This window comes from Saimiri boliviensis, chromosome 14 (genome assembly GCF_048565385.1).
Source record: "Saimiri boliviensis isolate mSaiBol1 chromosome 14, mSaiBol1.pri, whole genome shotgun sequence".
NCBI classification, from domain to species: Eukaryota; Metazoa; Chordata; class Mammalia; order Primates; family Cebidae; genus Saimiri; species Saimiri boliviensis.
In genome coordinates, this window is record NC_133462.1 from 33,418,280 (window position 1) to 33,440,553 (window position 22,274).

Consider the following 22,274-nt stretch of genomic DNA (forward strand, 5'->3'; position numbering starts at 1 on the left):
TGGCACGCGGAGCACATGCGTGACAGGGCGTGTCCAGGGGGTCGGGCCTGTCTGTGCAGGCCCAGCCTCTGAGCCTCCGCCGACCCTTGCTCACTGGAGAAAGAAGGCAGAGGTAGATGCTTTAGAAGAGACCCCCGTGTCGTGCCCACCCTCTAACAATGCAAGTGGACGCCAGATGTTCCATGCAGGCCGCAGCTGTCCGGCAGGCCTCCACCATCTGCAATCCCAGTGTAATTGACCTGGTGGGTACATTACAGTGACCCACTCGCCCTGGTCTAGGTGGTGCTTTGACAACGCTTAGGGCATTTTTCAGAGTTTGTCCTTCACCTTGGGAGGCTGGGTGGGGGATTCTGTCCTTCGTGAATAATGGCGCCAGGAACCTTGGGCGATCTTGAGAAAACTCCTTCCTGTCCCTCTGTTTTCCGCGTTGGATGTGTTTTAGGCCACAATCAGGCCTGGCTTTTTTTTTGTTTTGTTTTGTTTTGTTTTGTTCCTGAGACTTATTCTGTGACCTTAAGCCCCGATCTGTATCTGTGAGCCTCAGTTATTCTGTCTGTAAATGGGAAGCATTGGGAAATGGGACGGCGACTACTCCCTCTCCCCGGCCACCGCTTCCCCTCCTGGTGTCCTGGGTGGACACAGAGGTGTGTCTGGGGAAGGTGTGTCCTTCAGGGCCAGACGCCTGGGAAGGATGTGAGCGGAGGGCAGTGGGCGTGGGTGAGAATCCTTGGGCAGAGAAGGGCGCCGCCATGCTGGGCATGGCTGAGTCACGCTCCAGCGATGTCTTGCCCCAGGGTGCTGGAGCTGGCGCCACCCTGGGTGTGGTCACTGAGCTGCGGCCCTGGGCAGAGCAGGGCTGGGTGGTCTAGGATGTGGGCCCTTGGTGGCGAGGGTCCTGGGGAGCTGACTTAGAAGACACACCAAGCCCTGGGTCCTCCCATCTGGCCTCGATTCTGGGGTTGCCCTCCAGGACCGGGGTGGCCCATACTCTGAGAACGCCTTGGGGAGCCCAGGGACCCTGAGCCTTGGGCCTGGGAATTGGCCTGTTGAGGGAGGTGGATAGGGCCGAGAAGCCAGTGGCTGCTTTCGAGACCAGTGAACCCCCAAAGCCAGGCCCTCGCTGCAAAACGCACCTCTGTAGGGAGAAGGCAGGGGTGGACATGACGATGGGGGTGTCCCTCTACTGAGGGTTCCCAGCATGAAGGTGAGGGGCCCCTGGGAATTCTGTGATTGGCCTGGGAAAGATTAAAGTCTAAAGAGGGGTTAGAATGTGGACTGGCCGGACGCGATGGGGGCTGGGATGTCATTTTCATGGTTCCCCTATTTATAACAAGTGATTCAGCCCTCACTTACTCACCCCTTCCTGAGCCTCCCCCCACCCCAGCCCTGGGTGGTCAGTGGGGCCCACCCATTTGTCAGTGCCCTGACTTCCCCCACCCGGTGCCACCCTCTGAGGGCGGCCCATTGGGGTGGTTGTTACTGCCGCTGCGCTGGGATTGGGGCAGAGGGGCGGGAGGCTGGTGGTCAGGCGGCGCTTGGCCGGGCAGCCCAGGTTGGCGGCTGGCTAAGGGCCCAGCCCACGGAGCTTCTGCTGAGAGTCTGGGCCCATTAAGCAAAATGTTAGTGACAGGCTGGGAGGGCGGGTGGCTCGGCGGCAGGGCGGGGCCTGCAGCCCTTGGTATTTTCCGATCCCAGCTGCTCTGTGAGGGTGGAAAGTATTTGGGGACCAGGCTTGGGGGCGGAGGTGGTGGTGGCGCCCCCGGCGGAAGCTGCCCCTGATTCATTCTTGGAGCATGGGGTGGAGGGTAGCGGTACACATACATACCGCGTGTCCGGTTCTCGCACACGCCGTCTGGAGGGGTATTCGGGCATGCACACATGCTTTGGCTGGCCGGGGTGTCCTGGTGCAGCCCGGGGCCTGCTTTGCTCCCCGGCCCAGGGACCCGCCCTCTCCTTCATGCCTTCAGCTGCCAGGAGTTTGGTCTCCCCCTGGACACCATGTCCCAGGAGCCTGAGACGTGTACCACGATTGGTAAAGGGGACCCCCCGGCTCCCGGGCACCTGCATGGCAGCGCCCCTTCCACTCAAGACCCAGACCTTTTGTGCCTGCGGGGATGGGGAGTGGCCTTGGCCCCAGCCATGGGCTCTGTGCAGGGGAAACCCCACAGGAAACGAGCCTGGCCAAATGGCCGCCCTTCCCGTTCTCGTCCCTGGGACACGAATGTGCTGTCTCACTTCCGGAGGCGGCCCGGGAGGCTGGCCGCCCTGCGGGGCCTTGCCTGCTCCCAGTTGGCGCCTCCAGACCCTAAGGGGACAGGGCTGGGCTGGGGCCTGCTGGGAAAGAGTGGCTGGTATGTGTGTGTGCGTGTACGGGGAGGGGACAAAGCAGGAGGTCCCTTGCCACCTGTCTCCCAGGGGTGAGCGCCACCAGATGGGGCGGACACTGGGGTCCTCCTGGTGTGAGATGCCCATGTTTCCGTTGTCCTTTGCTGGGCAGAGATAGCAGCAGCTCTGTCGTGATCGTGTTTCTCCTTCATGGGGTCCTCACCATGACTTATGAAGTCCAGACTTATTATCCCTGTTTTGCAGATGGGGAAACTGAGGCCCAGAGAGGTTAAGTGACTTGCTCAGAGTAACCCAGCTCAGAAGCTGCAGAGCTGGGGCTTTCAAATCTGGGCGGACTTGGGCTCCAAAACTGGAGTCTGCTAGCCAGGTGTTGGGCTCTTATCAAAAGAGCCTCGATTTACTGAAGACTTAGGGCCAGCTTCATGGTTTTTGTGTTTTTTGGGTTTTTTTGAGACAGAGTCTGGCTCTGTTGCCCAGGCTGGAGTGCAGTGGCGTCATCTCCGCTCACTGCAACCTCCAACTCCCTGGTTCAAGCTCTTCTGCCTCAGCCTCCCGAGTAGCTGGGATTACAGACGCCTGTCACCACGACCAGCTAATTTTTGTATTTTTTAGTAGAGACGGGGTTTCACCATGTTGGCCAGGATGGTCTCCATCTCTTGACCTCGTGATCCACCCGCCTCGGCCTCCCAAAGTGCTGGGATTATAGGTGTGAACCACCGCGCCCGGCCAAAGCTTCATGGGTTTCTGACTTGGGCAGTGAGGGACCTGGAGCTTAGTTTAATGTTGTACTGCCAGGGTCATTTTTTTTTTTTTTTTTTTTTTTTTGAGACGGAGTTTCACTCTTGTTACCCAGGCTGGAGTGCAATGGCGCGATCTCGGCTCACCGTAACCTCCGCCTCCTGGGTTCAGGCAATTCTCCTGCCTCAGCCTCCTGAGTAGCCGGGATTACAGGCACGCGCCACCATGCCCAGCTATTTTTTTTTTTGTATTTTTAGTAGAGACGGGGTTTCACCATGTTGACCAGGATGGTCTCGATCTCTTGACCTCGTGATCCACCCGCCTCGGCCTCCCAAAGTGCTGGGATTACAGGCTTGAGCCACCGCACCCGGCCTCATTTTTTTTTAATCAATTTTTTTATCTTGCTGTGTTGCCTGGGCTGGTCTCGAACTCCTAGCCTCAAGCTATCCTCCTGCCTTCGCCTCCTGAAGTGCCAGGATTATAGGGACGAGCTACCTTGCTCAGCCTGAATTCTTTTCTTTTTAAGCTTGTTTTTGTTTATTTTAGAGATAGGGTCTCACCCTGTCACTTAGGCTGGAGTGCAGTGGCATGATCATAGATCACAGCAGCGTCAAACTCCTGGGTTCAAGCAATCCTCCCACTTCAGCTGCCTGAGTAGCTGGGGCCACAGGTGTGTACCACCACTCCTGGCTGATTTTTTTAATGAATTTTTTGTGGGCCAGGCACAGTGGCTCACGCCTGTAATCCCAGCACTTTGGGAGGCTGAGGCAGGCAGATTGCTTGAGCCCAGGAGTTGGAGACCAGTCTGGGCAACATGGCAAAACCCTGTCAACAAAAAGAATAAAAATTAGCCAGGCATGGTGGCACATGCCTGTAGTCCTAGCCACCCTGGAGGCTGAGGTGGGAGGATCACTTGAACCTGGGAGGCTGAGGCTGCAGTGAATTGTGATTGCACCCCTGCACACTAGCTGTGGTGACAGAGTGAGACCCTGTCTCAAAAAAGAAAAAGAAAAAAAAAAAAGAATTTTTTGTAGCGATGAGTACATTTCCCCGGCTAGTCTTGAACTCCTGGCCTCAGGTGACTCTCCTGCCTCCCAAAGTGCTGGGATTACAGGCGTGAGCCACCATGCTTGGGCTGAAATTCTTAGTTTTCGAACTAGAGGACCATGTGTTCATTTTGCACCGGGTTCTAAAAATTCTGTAGCCTGCCCTTGTGCCGGACGCTTACCGAGTGACACACACACTGAGTGACATCTCACTGGGCTATGCTAGAGAGGCTCTTGGTTCCATTTTACAGATGGAAAACAGGCTTAGAGGGGTCTTCAGGAAACCGTGGAGCAGGGATTTGTACTTCAGGTTGTTTTGGTGGAGAGGCCTGTATCTTCGAGCTTGGATCCTGTGCTCTGGAGGTGCAGGGGGTGCGTGCCTAGGGGGAGAGGGGGGTGCTTTGCTGCCGGCATCCGCCCTCGTGGGTGTGGGCTAAGCCCTGGCCACTAAGGAGACGGGGCCATGGCGGGGGGAGGCCCTGGTGGTTTCCTCCAGCCCTCCAGGCTTCTAGGAAGTGGCGCCAGCTGGGGTGAGATCACTTCCTCACCCGCCTGCCTGCCCCCCCACCCGGCTTCCTCTCCCCATGGCCCCGTTTGGCCTGCCCAGGGCTCAGTGAGGGGGCAGCTTGGTCCTGTAAGTTGCTGGAGCGTCCTTGTAATGCAAGGCCCTCTAGGTATCTCTGCCTCTCCATCGCTGGAGCTGGAACGGAGGGCAGGGCCGGGCTCTACCTTGCCGTTCATATGCGGTTGCTCCTGCGTATGAGAAAAGGGCTTCCCTGTGATGGAAAGGAACCGTCTGGGGACCTAGATGAGGGGTGTCCCCAAATCTCATCACCTCCTTTGCTCTCTCCCCTCCAGGTGCCAGCCTCTGGCCCCGCCCAGTGCCCCCTCACCCCTGTGCCATGGCCGGCTGGGGTTCCTGGGGATGGGATTTGCTGCCTATCACAAATCACATTGCCAGGGATTTCCAACCGACCCTGAGCTCTGCCACCGAGGATGCCGCCCGGGGACGGGGTGGCAGAGAGCCCCGAAGCCTGTGCCTGGCCTGAGGAGCAGGGCTTAGCTGCTTGTGAGCAGGGTTCACTCCAAGTCATGTTCACAGTGGCTAAGTTCCGCCCCCCAGGCCCTCACCTCCTCCGGCCCTGCCGCCTGTCCCCCGCTGCCGCCCGTCTGTCTGCTGTCCTGCTGCCCGGCCTCCCTGGGCTCTGCCTCCCGTGCCTACTGAGCTGAAACACAGTTGGTTTGTGCACACTGGCTCAGTTCAGCAGGAACAGGGGTCAAGCCCGCTCGGAGCCCGCAGCCCCTGCCTTCCCTGGGTGGGCTGATGAGTGGAGCGGAGATGAGGGCTCAGAGTCAGACCTGTGTCTGGAGGAGGGGCATCGGGACGGATGGGGTGGGTGGGGCTGGCTGGGCCCAAACGTCTGCTACGTGTCCTGTTCCCCAATTCTGCAACTGGGGACCCCTTCATGGCCACAGCTCAAGCTGTGTAGACAGGTGGGTGAGTTTAGGTGGCCCTTCAATAAAAAGGGAAGCCAGCTGTGTCCCTTCTGGGCCTGGAGGCTCAGCTCCTCCTCTCCCAAGCCTGGCAGGGGCGCTGGGCCGGCCCGCATCTTCCCAGCAGCCAGTTACTCAAGAGGAAGCTGCCTTGGGCTCCAGACCGTTAGATGCCACCTCCTGGCTTCCGGAATTAGACTAGGCTGACCTGACGTGGCCCCTTCTCCCTGGGCCCTGTAGCTTTCTAACGGCCCGGAGGAGCAGTGACTCCCGCCCCACACGTGGGGCACAGAACAGGGTCCATGTGGAGCCAGAAGGGACATAAGCAGGTCTGCTTAGTTCTGGGGCGCAGGGAACTAAGCTGGGAATAGCTGATCCTTCCCACCTTGGCGGGGGTCGGGTCTCAGGGCAGGGAAGAGTTTAGGACTCTGCTTTTTTTGGGGGGGAGACAAAATCTTGCTCTGTCACCAGGCTGGAGTGCAGTGGTGCGATCTTGGCTCACTGCAACTTCTGCTTCCCAGGTTCAAACGATTCTCTTGCCTCAGCCTCCTGAGTAGCTGAAGACGACAGGCGCCCGCCACCACGCCTGGCTAATTAATTAATGAATTAATTTATTTATTTTTGAGATGGAGTCTCGCTCTGTTGCCCAGGCTAGAGTGCAATGGCACGTCTCAGCTCATTGCAACCTCCACCTCTCCGGTTCAAGCAGTTCTCCTCCCTCAGCCTCCCGAGTAGCTGGGATTACAGGCGCCTGCTACCACGCCCGGCTAATTTTTTATTTTTAGTAGCGATAGGGTTAAGCCATGTTGGCCAGGCTGTTCTCCAACTCCTGACCTCAGGTGATCCACCCGCCTCTCAGAGTGCTGGGATTACAGGTGTGAGCCACTGCACCCAGCCAATTTTTAAAAATGTTTTGTAGAGAGGGGGTTTCACCATGTCACTCAGTTTGGTCTTGAACTCCTGACCTCAAGCAATTTGCTTGTCTTGGCCTCCCAAAGTGCTGGGATTACAGGTGTGAACCACCATGCCAGGCTTTTTTTTTTTTTTTTTTTTTTATAATGACAGACTCTCACTCTGTCACCTAGGCTGGAATGCAGGATCGCAGTGGTATGATCACGGCCCACTGCAACCTTGAATGCCTGGGCATGAGTGTTCCTCCCGCCTTAGCCTCCCCAGTAGCTGGGACTACAGGTATGCGCCACCACACCTGGCTAATTTTGTTTAATTTTAATTTTTGTTAGAGATGGGGAGGGGGGGTCTCACTATGTTGCCCAGGCTGGTCTTGAACTCCTGGCCTCAAGCCATCCTCCCACCTCAACCTCCCAATGCACTGGAATTACAGGTGTGAGCCAGGGTGCCTGGCCTCTCTCTACTATCTTGAAATCAGATGGGAGGAGGCTCTTTTCTGGATGAGATTAAGCAGGGACAATGAAGTCCCCAGGTCATCGGGACTTGGCCGTTGCCCCTTTCCCTGCCCTGGGTAGGCGTGGACAGAAGCTTGGGATGCGAGGGAGAGGAGATAATTGTGCTGTGTGTTATGTCTGTTGTTCGAGTAAATAAAAGTTGCCTTGACTTCATTCCTGAAGGTCTGGTCTGTGATTCACCCCTGCCTCCCATCGCTGGAGTTTCAGCTTTTGATTGGCCTGAATTTACTGTGCTGGCACTCTGGGTGCCTGCCTGCCCATCCCTGCCCCACCGGCTCTGAGGACAGCAGCAGGGTGCCCTGTGCTTGGAAGCGTGAACCTTGGGGGTGTCCTGGATTGTGGGGTCACGGTGAGGGAAACCCTAGACTGGAGAGGTTTCCACATCGCTGATCAAGGGAGGATGGAAGCGGATCTCAAGTGGTGGGTGAGCTGAGCCTGAGGGTTGACACGTGGCAATAACCAGGACCTGAGGGTCTTGAGCTAGTGACATTTAGGGGCACCTTGGACCTACGGAATTACTCAGACCTGTGGGGGAGATTTGGGGTGCCTGGTATCAATGCTGGAGGGGAACTTGAGTTTGAAGGATGTGACATAAAGGAACCCCAGGTCCTAAGGGACATTTGGATGTGGCGGGGACCTGCGTGACGTCCCAGGTCCACGACACCTCAGTGACACCTGAGGGGCACAATAAAGGGTCCCCCAGGTCCGAAGGCGACATTTGGAGGCACAGGGACCACAAGGGGGTACACTCCGGGCTCTCCACCCACCTCCACTGTCCCAGACCTCCAGGCGGCGCCACGGGGTGCGGGCTAGTCCTGGGTCCGCCCGCACATACCTGCGGGAATGAGCGCGGAGGGGCAGGAGGTGGGGCCGTCTCCGATTGGTCTCCTCGTGCAGAGGGGCGGTACCAAAAGCCAATCGCTGTGCCCAGCGTCGCCAAAGTCCCGCCCCCAGGTGAGCCCACCGCCCTCTAGCGGCGGGTCCAGCACTCGGAGGAGAAGCCTCTGCTCTCTCCTGCCCCGGCCTTGACAGTGACCCAGACACAGTCCGTCGATTCGTCCAAAAGGCAGGAAGGCCCCGAGGAAACGGCCTCTCGGGGAGCCAGGGACGTTTAGACAACCACGGGCTTTCTTGCCGTCCCCTGGATTCCTCACTCTATTTGAAGACTGGGAGGCCTCATCAGTAGCGCAGACACGCCCTGGCCACGCCCCTTGGAAAGCGTCACCACCCCAACCACGCCCACTCTGCTGTTCTTCTTTGGCTAGAGCCCCGCCCACCTAGGTAGAGTCTAAACTCGAGGTTCCCGCTTTTGATCGGGGTGTCTTCCCCATCCAGCTGCACCCAACATCTGCCACTGCCTCCCATGCTCAGCAATTTCAGGACCCGCAATGTTGCTGTCTGGAAACAGGACGCCCCCAATCCCCCATCGTGGCCCTTCCCAGGGTTCAAGGGCCCTGCAGCCAGGGGTGGACAGGGGTCAGTTGTGCCATCCAGGTCCTGAATCAAACTTCCTCGCTGTGTGTCCTTTCTTTCCACTTTGCAACCTCAGTTTTCTCATCTTTAAAATGGAAAAAATCCTACGGACTCACAGGGCTGCTGGGATAATTAGATGACAGCAGTACCGCATTCGGCTCTGTGTTCCCTCATAGTGAGCTGTCCATCCCTGTTTTGAAATATTTCCATAAGGCCAGGCATGGTGGCTCATGCCTGTCATCCCAGCACTTTGGGAGGAGGAGGCAGGCGGATCACCTGAGGTCAGGAGTTCAAGACCAGCCTGGCCAACATGGCAAAACCCCACCTCTACTGAAAATACAAAAATTAGCAGGGTATGGTGGCACACTCTGTAATCCCAGCTACTTGGGAAGCTGAGGCAGGAGAATCGCTTGAACCGGGAGGTGGAGATTGCAGTGATCTGAGATCATGTCACTGCACTCCAGCCTGGGCAACAGAGCGACACCAAAAAAAAAAAAAAAAAAAAAAATTTACATAATTACCATGTAATGAAGCCAGCAGTTCCTCCCATCCCACCCTTTGCTTCAGAAATGAGGCCAGATATATATATATATATATATATATATATATATATATATTTTTTTTTTTTTTTTTTTTTTTTTCCTCGGAGGAAACAGGGTTGAGGGTGTGAGTGGCTCTGGAGATGCACCACAGTCTCAAAGTAAAGTTAAAAAGCTGTGTTCAATCTTTTTTTTTTTTTTTTTTTTGAGACAGGGTCTCACTCCTTCACCAGGCGCCAGGCTGGAGTGCAGTGGCGCAACCTCACCTCACCGCAATCTCTGCCTCCCAAGTTCAAGCAATTCTCTGCCTCAGCCTCCCGAGTAGCTGGGACTACAGGGGCGTGCCACCACACCCAGCTAATTTTTTTGTATTTTTAGTAGAGATGGGGTTTCACCATGTTGGCCAGGATGGTCTCAATCGCTTGACCTCGTGATCCGGCCGCCTCGGCCTCCCAAAGTGCTGGGATTACAGGCATGAGCCACTGTGCCCGACTTCAATCTTTTTTTTTTTTTTTTTAAAACACAAAAGAAAACACACAAAAGGATAAAAGGATATATACGGTTCAATAAATAGAAAAAAAGTTACAAAATGACATGATCTTTTGTCCTCAACATACAAGAAGGGAGATGTGGGGGTGACTGGGGGTGTGATGGTCTCCCTTCTCCTCCCTGGGTCAAGGTGGTGGAAAAGAAGGATCGCCAGAGAGAGAGGGGGCGAGGACTGAGAGAGGCGCAGAGACAAAGGCAGGTAAATGCAGAGAACAATGCAGACAGAGTAAGATAAAGGGGCAAAGCAGACAGACAGGAGGAGAAAGGGGGAAAGACAGTCAGAAAAATGCCAAGAGGGAGGTCTCTTTCTTTTCCAGATCCAGGGTGGGGTCTCTGGCTCTCTCAGTCTGTGTTCCCTGACCCCGGGTTGGGAGGGGCAGTGTGAGCCTCGCTCAGTTCCTGAGTTGTACGTCCCGTGACTAGCAGGTGAGAGGAGAGGGCAACTATGACTTCTCCAATCCTGAGCCCACCCTGGGACCCTGGTGCCCAAGAAAATGGGGAGGTGAGGTATGAGACTGAGGCCCGAGGCCTCTTCAAATTCTTCAGTGGGGGTGAGGCATTGGTTCTGGCTGGGCAGCCACTTTGAAGGTGGCACAAGGTGGGGGGGTCCTGAGCAGTAGTGGGTGGGGGAAGACCCCTGGCCACCCAGGGCGGGGTCGGGGGAGGATGTGCTACATTGACTCAGGGCCGATTTCTGGGAAGTCCTGCCTCCCAGCCTCCCTCCCAGAGCCCAAGCCAGTCCTGGGTAAGGGGAATTTGCCTATTGCTTTTGGGGTGTACAAAGTGGGGTCATACCAGCAGCCCAAGCACACACCCTTTCCAGGCTTCTGGGTGGCGGTATGGCTTCTGCTTCTCGAGCCTTGCACACTTCCTCGCACACTCCCAGGCACACACGTGGCAGGACACCGCTTCCCCTGCCCCCCATCTCCAGCCGGGCTCCTTCCCTGACTTCAGAATACTGAAACGCCACGTGGGCCTAATTGGAGAGGAGGGGTGGGAGACGCAGGGGCGAGAGGACTCCCGATCCCCACGCATCCCACTGCCCCTCAACCGAAACGCTCCCGCACCAAAAGCATGAGTTTCTTCTTGCCCTTGTAGGTCTGTTTAAGGTTCTCCAAGAATTGGGCGAACTGGAGGTGCCCGTCGGGAGCTAGCAGGAAGGTCTCCCGAGCCTTGCCCAGGAATTCGATGAAGTCTCCGTAGTGCCGCGGGCTGATGTGCGTGAGACGGGAGTGGCTGGTGGTGATGTAGGCGGTGACTGCCGCGTCCAGGAGCTGGCAGAGAGGCGCCCGGTCGGCACCCAGTGGCTTGGCGGCCCGGCGGGCCCCTAACGGGCCCAGGCCGGGCGCCGAGAGAGTCCAGCGGCGCAGAATATCGGACAGCATTGGGGCACAGTGGATGCTGCGGATGATGAGGGGGACGATGGCGGAGAGCTCGTGCCGGCCCAGGGAGTGGCTGAGCGAGCAGGCCCAAAGCACGTCGTTGACGGCAGGGTGGCTGTCCTGGTTGAAGGCGATGCTGAGCTGCGCCAGGGCCAGCGTCGCCAGCTTGTAGGCCCGCAGCGGCAGCCCGCGGTGCTCCATGTAGCGCGCCACGGTGAAGAGGTGAGCGTGTCCCAGGCCGCCGGCCGCCGCGTCCAGCACGATCTGGTAGGCAGCCTCGAAGGCCGAGTGGTTCTTCTCGCACAGGGTCAGGGCAGGCAAGGCGCAGTTCTGAGGGTCCTTCATGGCGCACTGCAAGGCCAGGGTGCGGGCGCAGGCCCAGAGCTCCTCCCTCCGGGGCGTGTCCAGCTGCAGTCGTAGCAGAGTGGCTTGTGTGGTCCCCGTCACGGCCACGATGGTGGCCGCCTCCACCGGTGTGAATAAGGAATACCAGTTCTGCATGATATTTATCAGAGCTTGTGGGCCTGGTGGGAGGTGAGGGGGGAAACCCGTTAGGAGGAGGGGCAGAGATGTGTACGTGTATGCGTGGGTTGACCATGACACTGCCACCTCCACACCCTGCTGACCAGAAACTTCCCTTCCATATCATTAGGGCGCAGCTGGACCACGTGCTAAAAGGCTAAGCTTTGGAGCCTCTTTCTGCACATCCCCCCACCCGCCCCCACCAGCCCTCTGCAGACACAGTAGCCTGGCCAGCTTCTAGGCCTTTGTCCAGCTCCATCGGCTGGTCGGACATTCCCTCCCAGCCAAGCCCTGAGCACAGGCCGGAATCAGGGAAGAGCCTCTGCTTCTCTTTCCTTTTTTGTGTTTTGAGATGGAGTCTTGCTGTCACCCAGGATGGAGTGCAGTAGCGAGTTCTCAGCTCACTGCAACCTCCATCTCCAGGGTTCCAGTGATTCTCCTGCCTCAGCCTCCCAAGTAGCTGGAGTTACAAGAACACACTACCACACCTGGCTCCTTTTTTGTATTTTTAGTAGAGAGGGGGTTTTGCCATGTCGGCCAGGCTGGTCTCAAACTCTTGACCTCAAGCGATCCGCCCATCTCGGCCTCCCAAAGTGCTAGGATTACAGGCATGAGCCACTGCAGCCAGCCCTCTTTTTATTTAAAAAATTTTTAGAGACCTTGTCTCACCCCACCACTCAGGCTGGAGTACAGTGGCACAATCACATTTCACTGTAGCCTCAATCTCCTGGGCTCAAGTGATCTTCCCACTTCAGCCTCCCTGGTAGCTTGGACTATGGGTATATGACCATGATTGGCTTGCTTCTCTCTCTCTCTCTCTCTTTTTTTCCAGAGGAGGTTTTGCTCTGACGTCCAGGCTGGAGTGCAGTGGCAAAATCATGGTTCATTGCAGCGTTGACCTCCTGGGCTCAAGCGATCCTCCCAAGCAACTGGAACTATAGTAACGTGCCACCACGCCCAGCTAATTTTTAATTTTTTTGTAGAGATGGGGGGGTCTCACTATGTTACCCAGGCTGCTCTTGAACTCCTGGGCTCAAGTGATCCTCCCGCCTTGGCCTCCCAAAGTGCTGGGATTACAGGCGTGAGCCACCGTGCCTGGCCGCTTCTCTCTTGTCTGCCTGATTCTCTCAGTGCCCTCTGCAGAACCAGAATAGGGGCTCTCACCGATCTCTGTGGCACAGCTGACCAGCCAGCGCACCATCTCCCTCCGTCGCCAGGTCATTACATTCAGAGTCATCCGCATCACCTGCAGGGTAGGGGTGGGGAGAAGGGGGTTAGCTGGAGTCTTGGGCTGGCCTATGGAGGGGTGTCGGGAGATGGAGGAGCCCAGAAACACTTGGAGGTTAAAGCTTTCCAGTGAACCTGCATACGTGATCTCTACTCTCTGGGCCTCAGTTTCCTTACTTAGAAAATGGAGATAAAATAGTATCTGTCTCATAGGATTGTTGTTCTGGTTTTGATTTTGTTTGTTTGTTTGCTTTTTTATTTTTATTTTTTACTTTTTTATTTTTATTTTTTTAAGACAGGGTTTCACCATGTTGGTCAGGCTGGTCTTGAACTCCCAACCTCAGGTGATCCACCTGCCTTGGCCTCCAAAGTGCTTGGATTACAGGCGTGAGCCACCACGCTTGGTGTTTGTTTGCTTTTTGAGATGTGGAGTCTTGCTCTGTCACCCAGATTGGCATGCAGTGGCACATCTGAGATGTAGATCTCAGTTTACTACAACCTCCGCCTCTTGGGTTCAAGTAGTTCTCCTGCCTCAGCCTCCCGAGTAGCTGGGATTACAGGTGCCCGCCACTACACTCAGCGCCTTTTTGTATTTTTAGTAGAGATGAGGTTTCACCATGTTGGTCAGGCTGGTTTCAAACTCTTGACCTCAGCTGATCTGCCTGCCTCAGCCTCCCAAAGTGCTGGGATTACAGGTGTAAGCCACTGTGCCCAGCCTGACTGTTCTGAGAATTAAACAAAATTGCGTAGATGAAGTTTTCTGCAAGGTGCTTGTTGCTTGAAAATGCTCTCAGGTAATGTCGGCTGTTAATATCACTGTCGTTGTTGCTGTTCTAAAGTGAGGCCCCAGGGATCCTATCCCAGATCCTATCTCGTAGATCTTACACTGGAACAAACCAACCTGGCTGACATGATTAAACCCCCGTCTCTACTAAAAAGACAAAAATCAGCCAGGCATGGTGACCTCTGCCTGTCATCCCAGCTACTCCGGAGACTGAGGCAGAAGAATCGCTTGAACCTGGGAAGCAAAGGTTACAGTGAGCCAAGATCAGGCACACTCAGCCCGTGCTCCCGGAGGCACAGCTCACACTCAGGCCTGGCGCCGAGCTGGTGGCCCTCACCTGCAGGCCCAGCTCCAGCGCGATACCCAGCAGCGTGGTGTCCGGGGGGGTGCTGACCGGGGTGGCTGTCTTGCAGGCGTCCTGTGCCAGCTTGAAGAGTAGGGCGGGAGAATGAATGTTCTGTTGGATAGAGCCCAGTACCGCGTGCAGCCACTTGGGGTCTCCTGGGAGAAGGGAGGGACAGAGGACACCGTCAGATACCCTCCAGCACCAGCCTCTGACCACCACCGACCTGTTCACACAGGCCCTTCCACCCAGGGACATGTCTGAATGTGGAGGGATGTGCACCGGGCGATTCAGACCTCAGTGCCCCCTGTCCCTGCCAGTTATCTCCTCTGTGCCCCTTTCCTGTTACAAGGGGCTGGGTGCAGTGGCTCATGCCTGTAATCCCAGCACTTTGGGAGGCCGAGGTGGGCAGATCGCAAGGTCAGGAGTTCCAGACCAGCCTGGCCAACATAGCAAAACCCTGCCTCTACTAAAAATACAAAAATTAGCTGGCTGTGATGGCAGGTGCCTGTAATCCCAGCTACTTGGGAGGCCGAGGCACGAGAATCGCTTGAACCAGGGAGGCGGAGGTTGCAGTGAGCTGAGATTATAGCACTGCACTCCAGCCTGGGAAACAGAGCAATATCTGTCTCAAAAAAACAAAGAAACGAACAAAAAACCACCTAGGGATCCTGTGGACCTCTCCTCCTCATCTCAAGGGCATAGGCTGCACACCCAGAATGCCAGGGTTCAAATCCTTGTCCTGGGTGACCCTAAGCAAGTCACTTTACATCTCTGTGCCCTGGCTGCCCCATCTGTAAAATGGGTAACACTCAGGCAATGGAATCCACCTCACAGGGTGGTTGGCCCATACTTGGCAAGGCCTTAACATGGCAAGGAGCTGCTCAAATGTTAGCCTCTATCATTATTATTAAAGTTTTGTTCTTGCTGCCCAGGCTGCAGTACAATGGTTTGGTCTTGGCTCACTACAACTGCTGCCTCCCGGATTCAAGCAATTCTCCTGCCTCAGCCTCCCAAGTAGCTGGGATTACAGATACCCACTACCACACCTGGCTAATTTTTGTATTTTTAGTAGAGACAGGGTTTCACCATGTTGGCCAGGCTGGTTTCGAACTCCTGACCTCAAGTGATCTGCCCACCTCGACCTCCAAAAGTGCTGGGATTACAGGCATGCACCACTGTCCTTGGCTAATTTTTGCATTTTTAGTAGAGATAGGGTTTCACCATGTTGGCCAGGCTGGTCTTGAGCTCCCGACCTTGCGATCTGCCCACCTTGGCCTTTCAAAGTGCTAGGATTATAGGCATGAGCCACCGTGCCCAGCCACCACATCATTCTCATCTCCCACTAGAATGTAATTCCACAGGGCAGGGGATCAGGGCCAGTTTTGTCCCCTGCCACATCCCGCACACCTGAGACAGTGCCTGGTACATATAGGAGGTACTCAAGGAATTCGGGTGGAATGTCATGAAAGGATAAGAGGAGGTAGGAAAGTTAAGAGTGAAGGAAGGAGATGACGGAGGAGGAAGACAAAGGGACTGGGACGGCTGCCAGCCTCACCCTTGGCGGCTGTCAACATGGTGGAAGCCAGTTCACACTGGCGGGTCTCCAGGTGGCCAAGGATGAACCAGCGGGGGAAACGGTTGCTCATGATGGAGTCCAGTGGGTTGGGGGGAGGTTCGCCAGCAGGAAATGCTGTCTCCAGTACGGGCAGCCTGGGTAAGGGGAGAGTGAACCATGGTGAGACGGGGCTGCTGTCCTCATTCTCTTTAGGAGACAGAAGCCTCCTGCCCCAGCCTCCCCACTTCAGCCAGCAGAGCCCTGAGAGCCCGTTATGGAAGATGTGTGTGCAAGATGTTCACTGCAGTGTTGTTTATTAATTGATAACATTACTTATTTTAGAGACAGGGTCTCATTCTGTCACCCAGCTGGTACTACAGGCATGTGCCACCATAACTTTCTCTCTCTCTTTCTCTTTTTTTTTTTTTTGGACGGAAGTCTCATTCTGTAACCCAGGCTGAAGTGCAGTGCTCGGCTCACTGCAACCTCTGCCTCCCGTGTTCAAGCAATTCTCCTGCCTCAGTCTCCTGAATAGTCAGGATTACAGATGCCTGTGCCACCATGCCTGGCTAATTCTTGCATTTTTAGTAGAGATGGGGTTTTACCGTGTTGGTCAGGCTGGTCTCGAACTCCTGACTTTGTGATCTGCCCACCTCAGCCTCCCAAAGTGCTGAGATTACAGGCAGGAGCCACTGCACCCAGCCTTTTTTTTTTTTAAAAAGATGGGGTCTTGCTATGTTGCCCAGACTGGTCTCAAACTCCTGGCCTCAAGTGATTCTCCTGTCTCAGCCTTCTTATAAGCTATACTGTTAAGTGGCTCACCATGTATGCAGTTTTTTGTTTAGAAAGTTATTCAAGGCTAGGCATGGTAGCTCATGCCTATAATTTTAGAACTGTAGGAGGTTGAGGCAGGCAGATCACTTGAGCCCAGGAGTTTGAGACCAGCATGGGCAACACAGCAAAACCCTGTCTCTCCAAAAAATACAAAAATTAGTTGGGCGTGGTAGCGGGCTCCTCTAGTCCAAGCTACTCAGAAGGCTGAGGTAGGAGGGTCACCTGAGTCTGGGAGGTTAAGGCTATGCTGAGCTGTGACAGTCACAGCCTGGGCGACAGAGTGAGATCCTGTCTCAACAAAACAAAGAAAAAAAGGAACACTAAAGTTATTCAAAGTTGCCAGATGATGGGATTAACGGCATGAAATAGGACTCAAGGCCAGCCTCATTCCAAATATTAACCTAAATTTCCTTGCTGTTCCTTTAGATGGAAAATGAGAGTAAACACACTTACTTTGCTACGTTGTTTTGAAGATTATATGAGTCATTGAGTCACAGACTTGGACAAGAGGTCACTAATGTTTTGGGTTTTGCAGCTTTTTTCGTCTGCATTTCTTTTCTTTCTTCTTCTTCTTTTTTTTTTTTTTTAGAGAGAGTCTTGCTCTGTCGCCCAGGCTAGAGTGCAGTGGCGCAATCTCGGCTCACTGCAACCTCCAGCTCCCCAGCTCAAGCGATTCTCATGCCTCAGCTTCCTGAGAAGTTGGGATTACAGGCATGTGCCACTGTGCCTGGCTAATTTTTGTATTTTTAGTAGAGATGGGGTTTCATCATGCTGGCTAGGCTGATCTTGAGCTCCTGACCTCGTGATCCATCTGCCTCAGCCTCCCAAAGTGCTGGAATTACAGACGTGAGCCACCACGTCTAGCCACTGATCTGTATTTCAATGACTTAATTCTGTCACTGCCCTGCCAAAGAAGCCACAGACAATTCACAGATGAATGGATATGGCTGTGAGCCAATGAAACCATTTCTGGACACTGAAATGTGAATTGCATATATTTTTCATGTGTTACAAAATATTCTTTTGATTTTTTTTCAACCATTTATAAATGTAAAAACCATTCTTATCTCATGGGCTGTATAAAAACAGGTGGTAGGCCAAATTAGGCCTCATGAGCTGCATTCTGCTGAGAAAAAAAGCCTTGCATAGAAAAGTCTGTTGTCTAAATCTTGGCTCTTAACGTGTTGTTCTTTCCAAATATTCTGGAAAAACACTCCAAACTCTCTCTCTCTTTCTCTCTCTCTCTCTCTCTCTCTCTGTGTGTGTGTGTGTGTGTGTGTGTGTGTTTTGAGACAGCGTTTTGCTCTTATTGCCCAGGCTGGAGTGCAGTGATGCGATCTTGGCTCACTACAACCTCCACCTCATGGGTTCAAGTGATTCTCCTGCCTCAGCCTCCCAAGTAGCTAGGCTGACAGGCGTGCACTGTGTGCACCGCCACGCCCAGCTGATTTTTGTATTATTATTATTTTTTACTAGAGATGGGGTTTCAGCATGTTGGCCAAGACAGTCTCGATTTCTTGACCTCGTGATCCATCCACCTCTGCCTTCCACACTGCTGGGATTACAGGTGTGAGTGACCACGCCTGGCCCGTGTATGTGTTTTAAAGAGATGGGTCAAGGTGGAATGGTCGCTTGAGGCCAGGAATTTGAGACCAACCTGGGTTTTGCACGTTCTTTCGTAGAGATTCCATCTTTGGTAGAGATCCCATCTCTACCAAAAACAATTTTAAACTAGCCAGGCATGGTGATGAGTGCCTGTAGTCCCAGCTACTTGGGAGGCCGACGTGGGAGGATGCTTTGATCCCAGCTATATGAGGCTGTGAAGAGCTATGATCCTGCTGTTACACTCCAGCCTGGGCAGTGGAGTGAGACTCTATCTCTAAAAAAAACAAAAAAAGAGAAAGATGGGGTCTTGCTCTGTTGTTCAGGCTGGAGTGCAGTGGCAATTCATAGGTGGGATCATAGATCACCACAGCCTTCAATTCCTGGGCTCAAGCAATCCTCCTTTCTCAGCCTCCCAAGTAGCTGGTACCACAGGTGTGTACCACCAGGCTGGCTCCCAAACTGTTTATGGGTTACCTCTGAAGGATGGTTTCAGAGGGTGTGGAATAGGTTTCACCTTGTTGGCCATGGCTTATTATTCGAGTTGGTCGCTTTTCTTTGAGACAGAGTTGTGCTCTTATCACCCAGGCTGGAGGGCAATGGCCAGATATTGGCTCCCTACAACCTCCTCCCGGGTTCAAGCAATTCTCCTGCCTCAGCCTCCTGAGTAGCTGGGATTACAGGCATGCACCATCACACCTGGCTGATTTTTGTATTTTTAGTAGAGATGGGTTTTCACTACATCGGCCAGGCTGATCTTGAACTCCTGACCTCAGGTAATCCTGCCAACTTGGCCTCCCAAAGTGCAGGGATTACAGGCGTGAGCCACCATGCCCAACCAAGTTGGCCTTTAAATATTCTCCTTCTGTGATCTGCTGGTGTACATGAGAAATGAAAGCAATGTTATTCATTGCTGCCCCCACTTTTTTTTTTTTTTTTTTGGAAATGGTGTAAATGTCTATCAGCTTCCAACCGATTCACTTACTGTGTGATATGACAAAGCCTGCAAGATGCAAAGCTCAGTGAAAAAAAGGTGCAAGGAACACATACAGGATGTAGTACTGGTATAAAAGGAGGATCAGTGTTCAATTTCCAGATTATGGGTTTGCAGAAACCTCAGTTCTTGCAGGATAAATACAAAAGTGGTAACATTACTTGCCTCTGGAGAGATCTGGGTAGGCTGAGATAAACCTGACTAGAAAAGATCTCAGCTTTGTGTACCTTTTCATGTATCATGTGAATATTCTCTTTTTATTTTATTTTTATTTATTTATTTATTTACAGACAGGGTTTCACCATATTGGTCAGGCTGGTCTCGAACTTCTGACCTCAGGTAATCCGCCTGCCTCAGCCTCCCAAAGTGCTGGATTACAGGTATGAGCCACCATGCCCGGCTTCATGTGAATATTCTCAAACTCAAAATAATATTACACATTTAGCCAGGTGCAGTGGCTCACACTTGTAATTCCAGAGCTTTGGAAAGCCAAGGTGGGCAGATCACTTGAGCTCATGAGTTCAAGACCTGCCTGAGCAACATGGCAAAACCCAATTTTTACAAAAAATATAAAAACTAGGCTGGGCGTGGTGGCTGATGCCTGTAATCCCAGCACTCTGGGAGGCTGAGGCAGGCGAATTACCTGAGGTTGAGAGTTCAAGACCAGCCTGACCAATATGGAGAAACCCCATCTCTACTAAAAATACAAAATTAGCTGGGCGTCGTGGCACATGCCCGTAATCTCAGCTACTCGGGAAGAGGAGAACTGCATGAACCTATGAAGCAGAGGTTGCGGTGAGCTGAGATTGTGCTGTTGCACTCCAGCCTGGGCAACAAGAGCAAAATTTGGTCTCAAAAAACAAAAACAAAAACAAAAATTAGCCAAGTGTGGTTGTGGATGCCTGGAGTCCTAGATACTTGGGAGCCTGAGAAGGGAGGATTGCTTGAGTCTGGGAGGCAGAGGCTGCAGTGAGCACCCCTGCACTCTGGTCTGGGTGACAGAACCAGACCCTGTCGCAAAAAAAAAAAAAAAGCACACATTTATACTTAATAATAGAAAGCACAGCTGTGTGAGGTGGCTCACAACTGTAATCCTAGCACTTTGGGAGGCCGAGGCGGGTGGATCACCTGAGGTCAGGAGTTTGAAACCAGCCTGACCAACATGGTTAAACCCCATCTCTACTAAAAATACAAACATTAGCCAGTCATGGTGGCGCGTGCCTGTAATCCCAGCTGCTCGGGAGGCTGAGGCAGGAGAATTGCTTGTACCCAGGAGGCGAAGGCTGCAGTGAGCCGAGATCGCACCAGTGCACTCCAGCCAGGGCGACAGAGTAAAAGTCTGTCTCAAAAAAAAAAAAAAAAAAAAAAACAAAACCATAAAAAATAATGAAAAGCACATAGCATCATCAAATGCCAGGGTGAGGGAGGCTAAACTAGGCTGTGAGTTCAGGCTGGAAGGGTGGGGCTCTGAGCTCCCCTCCCATGCCCGCCCCTTGTCCCCCAGGCCCCCCCACCCTGGCCGCCTATCCTCACCTCATGGCTCTCAGCGCCAGGCGATAGGCCAGGTCGGGGTCATGAGGCAGCAGTGCGGTAAATAGGTAGCGAGCACAGGTGTGCATGGGCACGCTCTCCCGGAACAGCACCTCCCCGAAGCCACTGAAGGGACCCCCTGCAGGAACAAGCCTGAGCTCAGCCCCCAAGTCGGGGCTCACCTCTGGCCCTCCCCATGTCTCCCTAGACCCAAGGCTTTAAGCAGAAGGTGGGCTGGCCCCTGGGTAGAAGGGCTGTGGCTACATAGATCCCAAGGGGAAGGGGTTCAGGGCTGAGACTGAGACAAGCACTGGGTAATCCAAAGAACAGAGGAGGCCAGGTAATGGCCTCAGGATGGCTCAGTAATCCCAGCACTTTGGGAGGCTGAGGTGGGCATGTCACTTGAGTTCAGGAGTTCAAGAACAGCCTGGCCAGCGTGGGGAAACCGTGTCTCTATCAAAAATACAAAAATTAGCTGGGTGTGGTGGCTCACGCCTATAATTCCAGCACTTTGGGAGGCCGAGGCGGGTGGAACACCTAAGGTCGGGAGTTCGAGAGCAGCCTGTCTAATATGGAGAAAGCCTGTCTTTACTAAAAATACAAAAAATTAGCCAGGAGTGGTGGCATATGCTCTGTAGTCCCAGCTACTCCTGAGGCTGGGGCAGGAGAATTGCTGGAACCTGGGAGGCAGAGTTTGTGGTGAGCCGAGATCATGCCATTGCACTCTAGCCTGGGCAACAAGAGCAATACTCTGTCTCAAAAAATAAAAATAGGCTGGGCATGGTGGCTCACGCCTGTCATCCTAGCACTTTGGGAGGCCAAGGTGTGTGGATCACCTGAGGTCAGGAGTTCGAAACCACCCTGACCAACAAGGTGAAACCCCTATCTCAAACAAAATTTTTTTAAAAAATAAATAAAAGTACAAACATTAGCTGGGCACGGTGACTCACACCTGTAATCCCAGCACTTAGGGAGGCTGAGGCAGACGGATCACCTGAGGTTAGGAGTTCGAGACCAGCCTGGCCAATATGGTGAAACCCGGTCTCTACTAAAAATACAAAAAGTTAGCTGGGTGTGGTGGTGCATGCCTGTAGTCCCAGTTTCTCCGGAGGCTGAGGCAGGAGAATCCCTTGAACCTGGGAGGCAGGAGTTGCAGTGAGCGAAGGTCCAGTCACTGCACTCCTGCCTGGGCGACAGAGCAAAAACTCTGTCAAAAAAAAAAAAAAGAGAAAAAAAAAAAAGAATAGAAAACAAGAGACTCCAGGCACACTCCCAGGTGTGGAGCAAGACTCAAATGCGAGGTGAGGCCAGAGGATGCAATGTGGGGATGGTGGGTGGAGGCTGCACCTGCCTTGGGGAGCGGAACCAATGGCCAAAACCAAGTCCAATTATCAAAGAGAGCCTGGAAGGGGCAGGACCAAGCGGCTCCCTGCAGCGCTAAGGGGGCGGAGCCTGATAACACACAGGCCAATAGAGCCAGGGCATGGGCGGGGCCAATGAGGCGCAGGACCAGCCAGGGGCGGTGCATAAGTTGCGGATGAAGGTGGGACGCCCTGGCTTTATCATCAGCCACTTGGCTCATTGGCTCTCGGGAGGTAAGGGGGCGTGGCCTCACCACACGCAGCAGTTACTGGGGGGCAGCAGGCACTAGGGAGCGGTAACAATAGCTGGAGCTCTCCTTTTTTGGGGCCTTTTTCTTTTTTTCTTTTTTTGTGGAGAACGGGGTCTCGCTATATTGCCCAGGCAGGTCTCGAACTTCTGGGCTCAAGCTATCCTCTCGCCTCTGCCTCCCTAAGAGCTGGGATTACAGCAGTGGGCCATCGCGCCCGGCGATCTCTCCTTTTAGGAACTGCCGAGGTACGAGTGGACCGTCTGGACCAGGAGGTGGG

The 22,274-nt window shown here is 53.8% G+C and overlaps 1 protein-coding gene across 3 annotated transcripts in view; it reads right to left on the minus strand.

Moving 5' to 3' along the window:
- Positions 1-9,605: 9,605 nt before the first annotated feature.
- Positions 9,606-22,274, minus strand: part of ZSWIM4 (zinc finger SWIM-type containing 4) — a 31,561-nt gene continuing 18,892 nt past the window's right edge. For all 3 annotated transcript variants that reach the window (XM_003941708.4, XM_010329452.3, XM_010329451.3), the window contains exons 10-14: positions 20,389-20,524; positions 15,426-15,580; positions 13,862-14,025; positions 12,678-12,759; positions 9,606-11,515 (exon numbers count right to left, since the gene is read on the minus strand). In XM_003941708.4, coding sequence (XP_003941757.2) covers positions 10,656-11,515; positions 12,678-12,759; positions 13,862-14,025; positions 15,426-15,580; positions 20,389-20,524 — 1,397 coding nt within the window. In that variant the 3' untranslated portion in view covers positions 9,606-10,655. The remainder of the gene's footprint in view (positions 11,516-12,677; positions 12,760-13,861; positions 14,026-15,425; positions 15,581-20,388; positions 20,525-22,274) is intronic.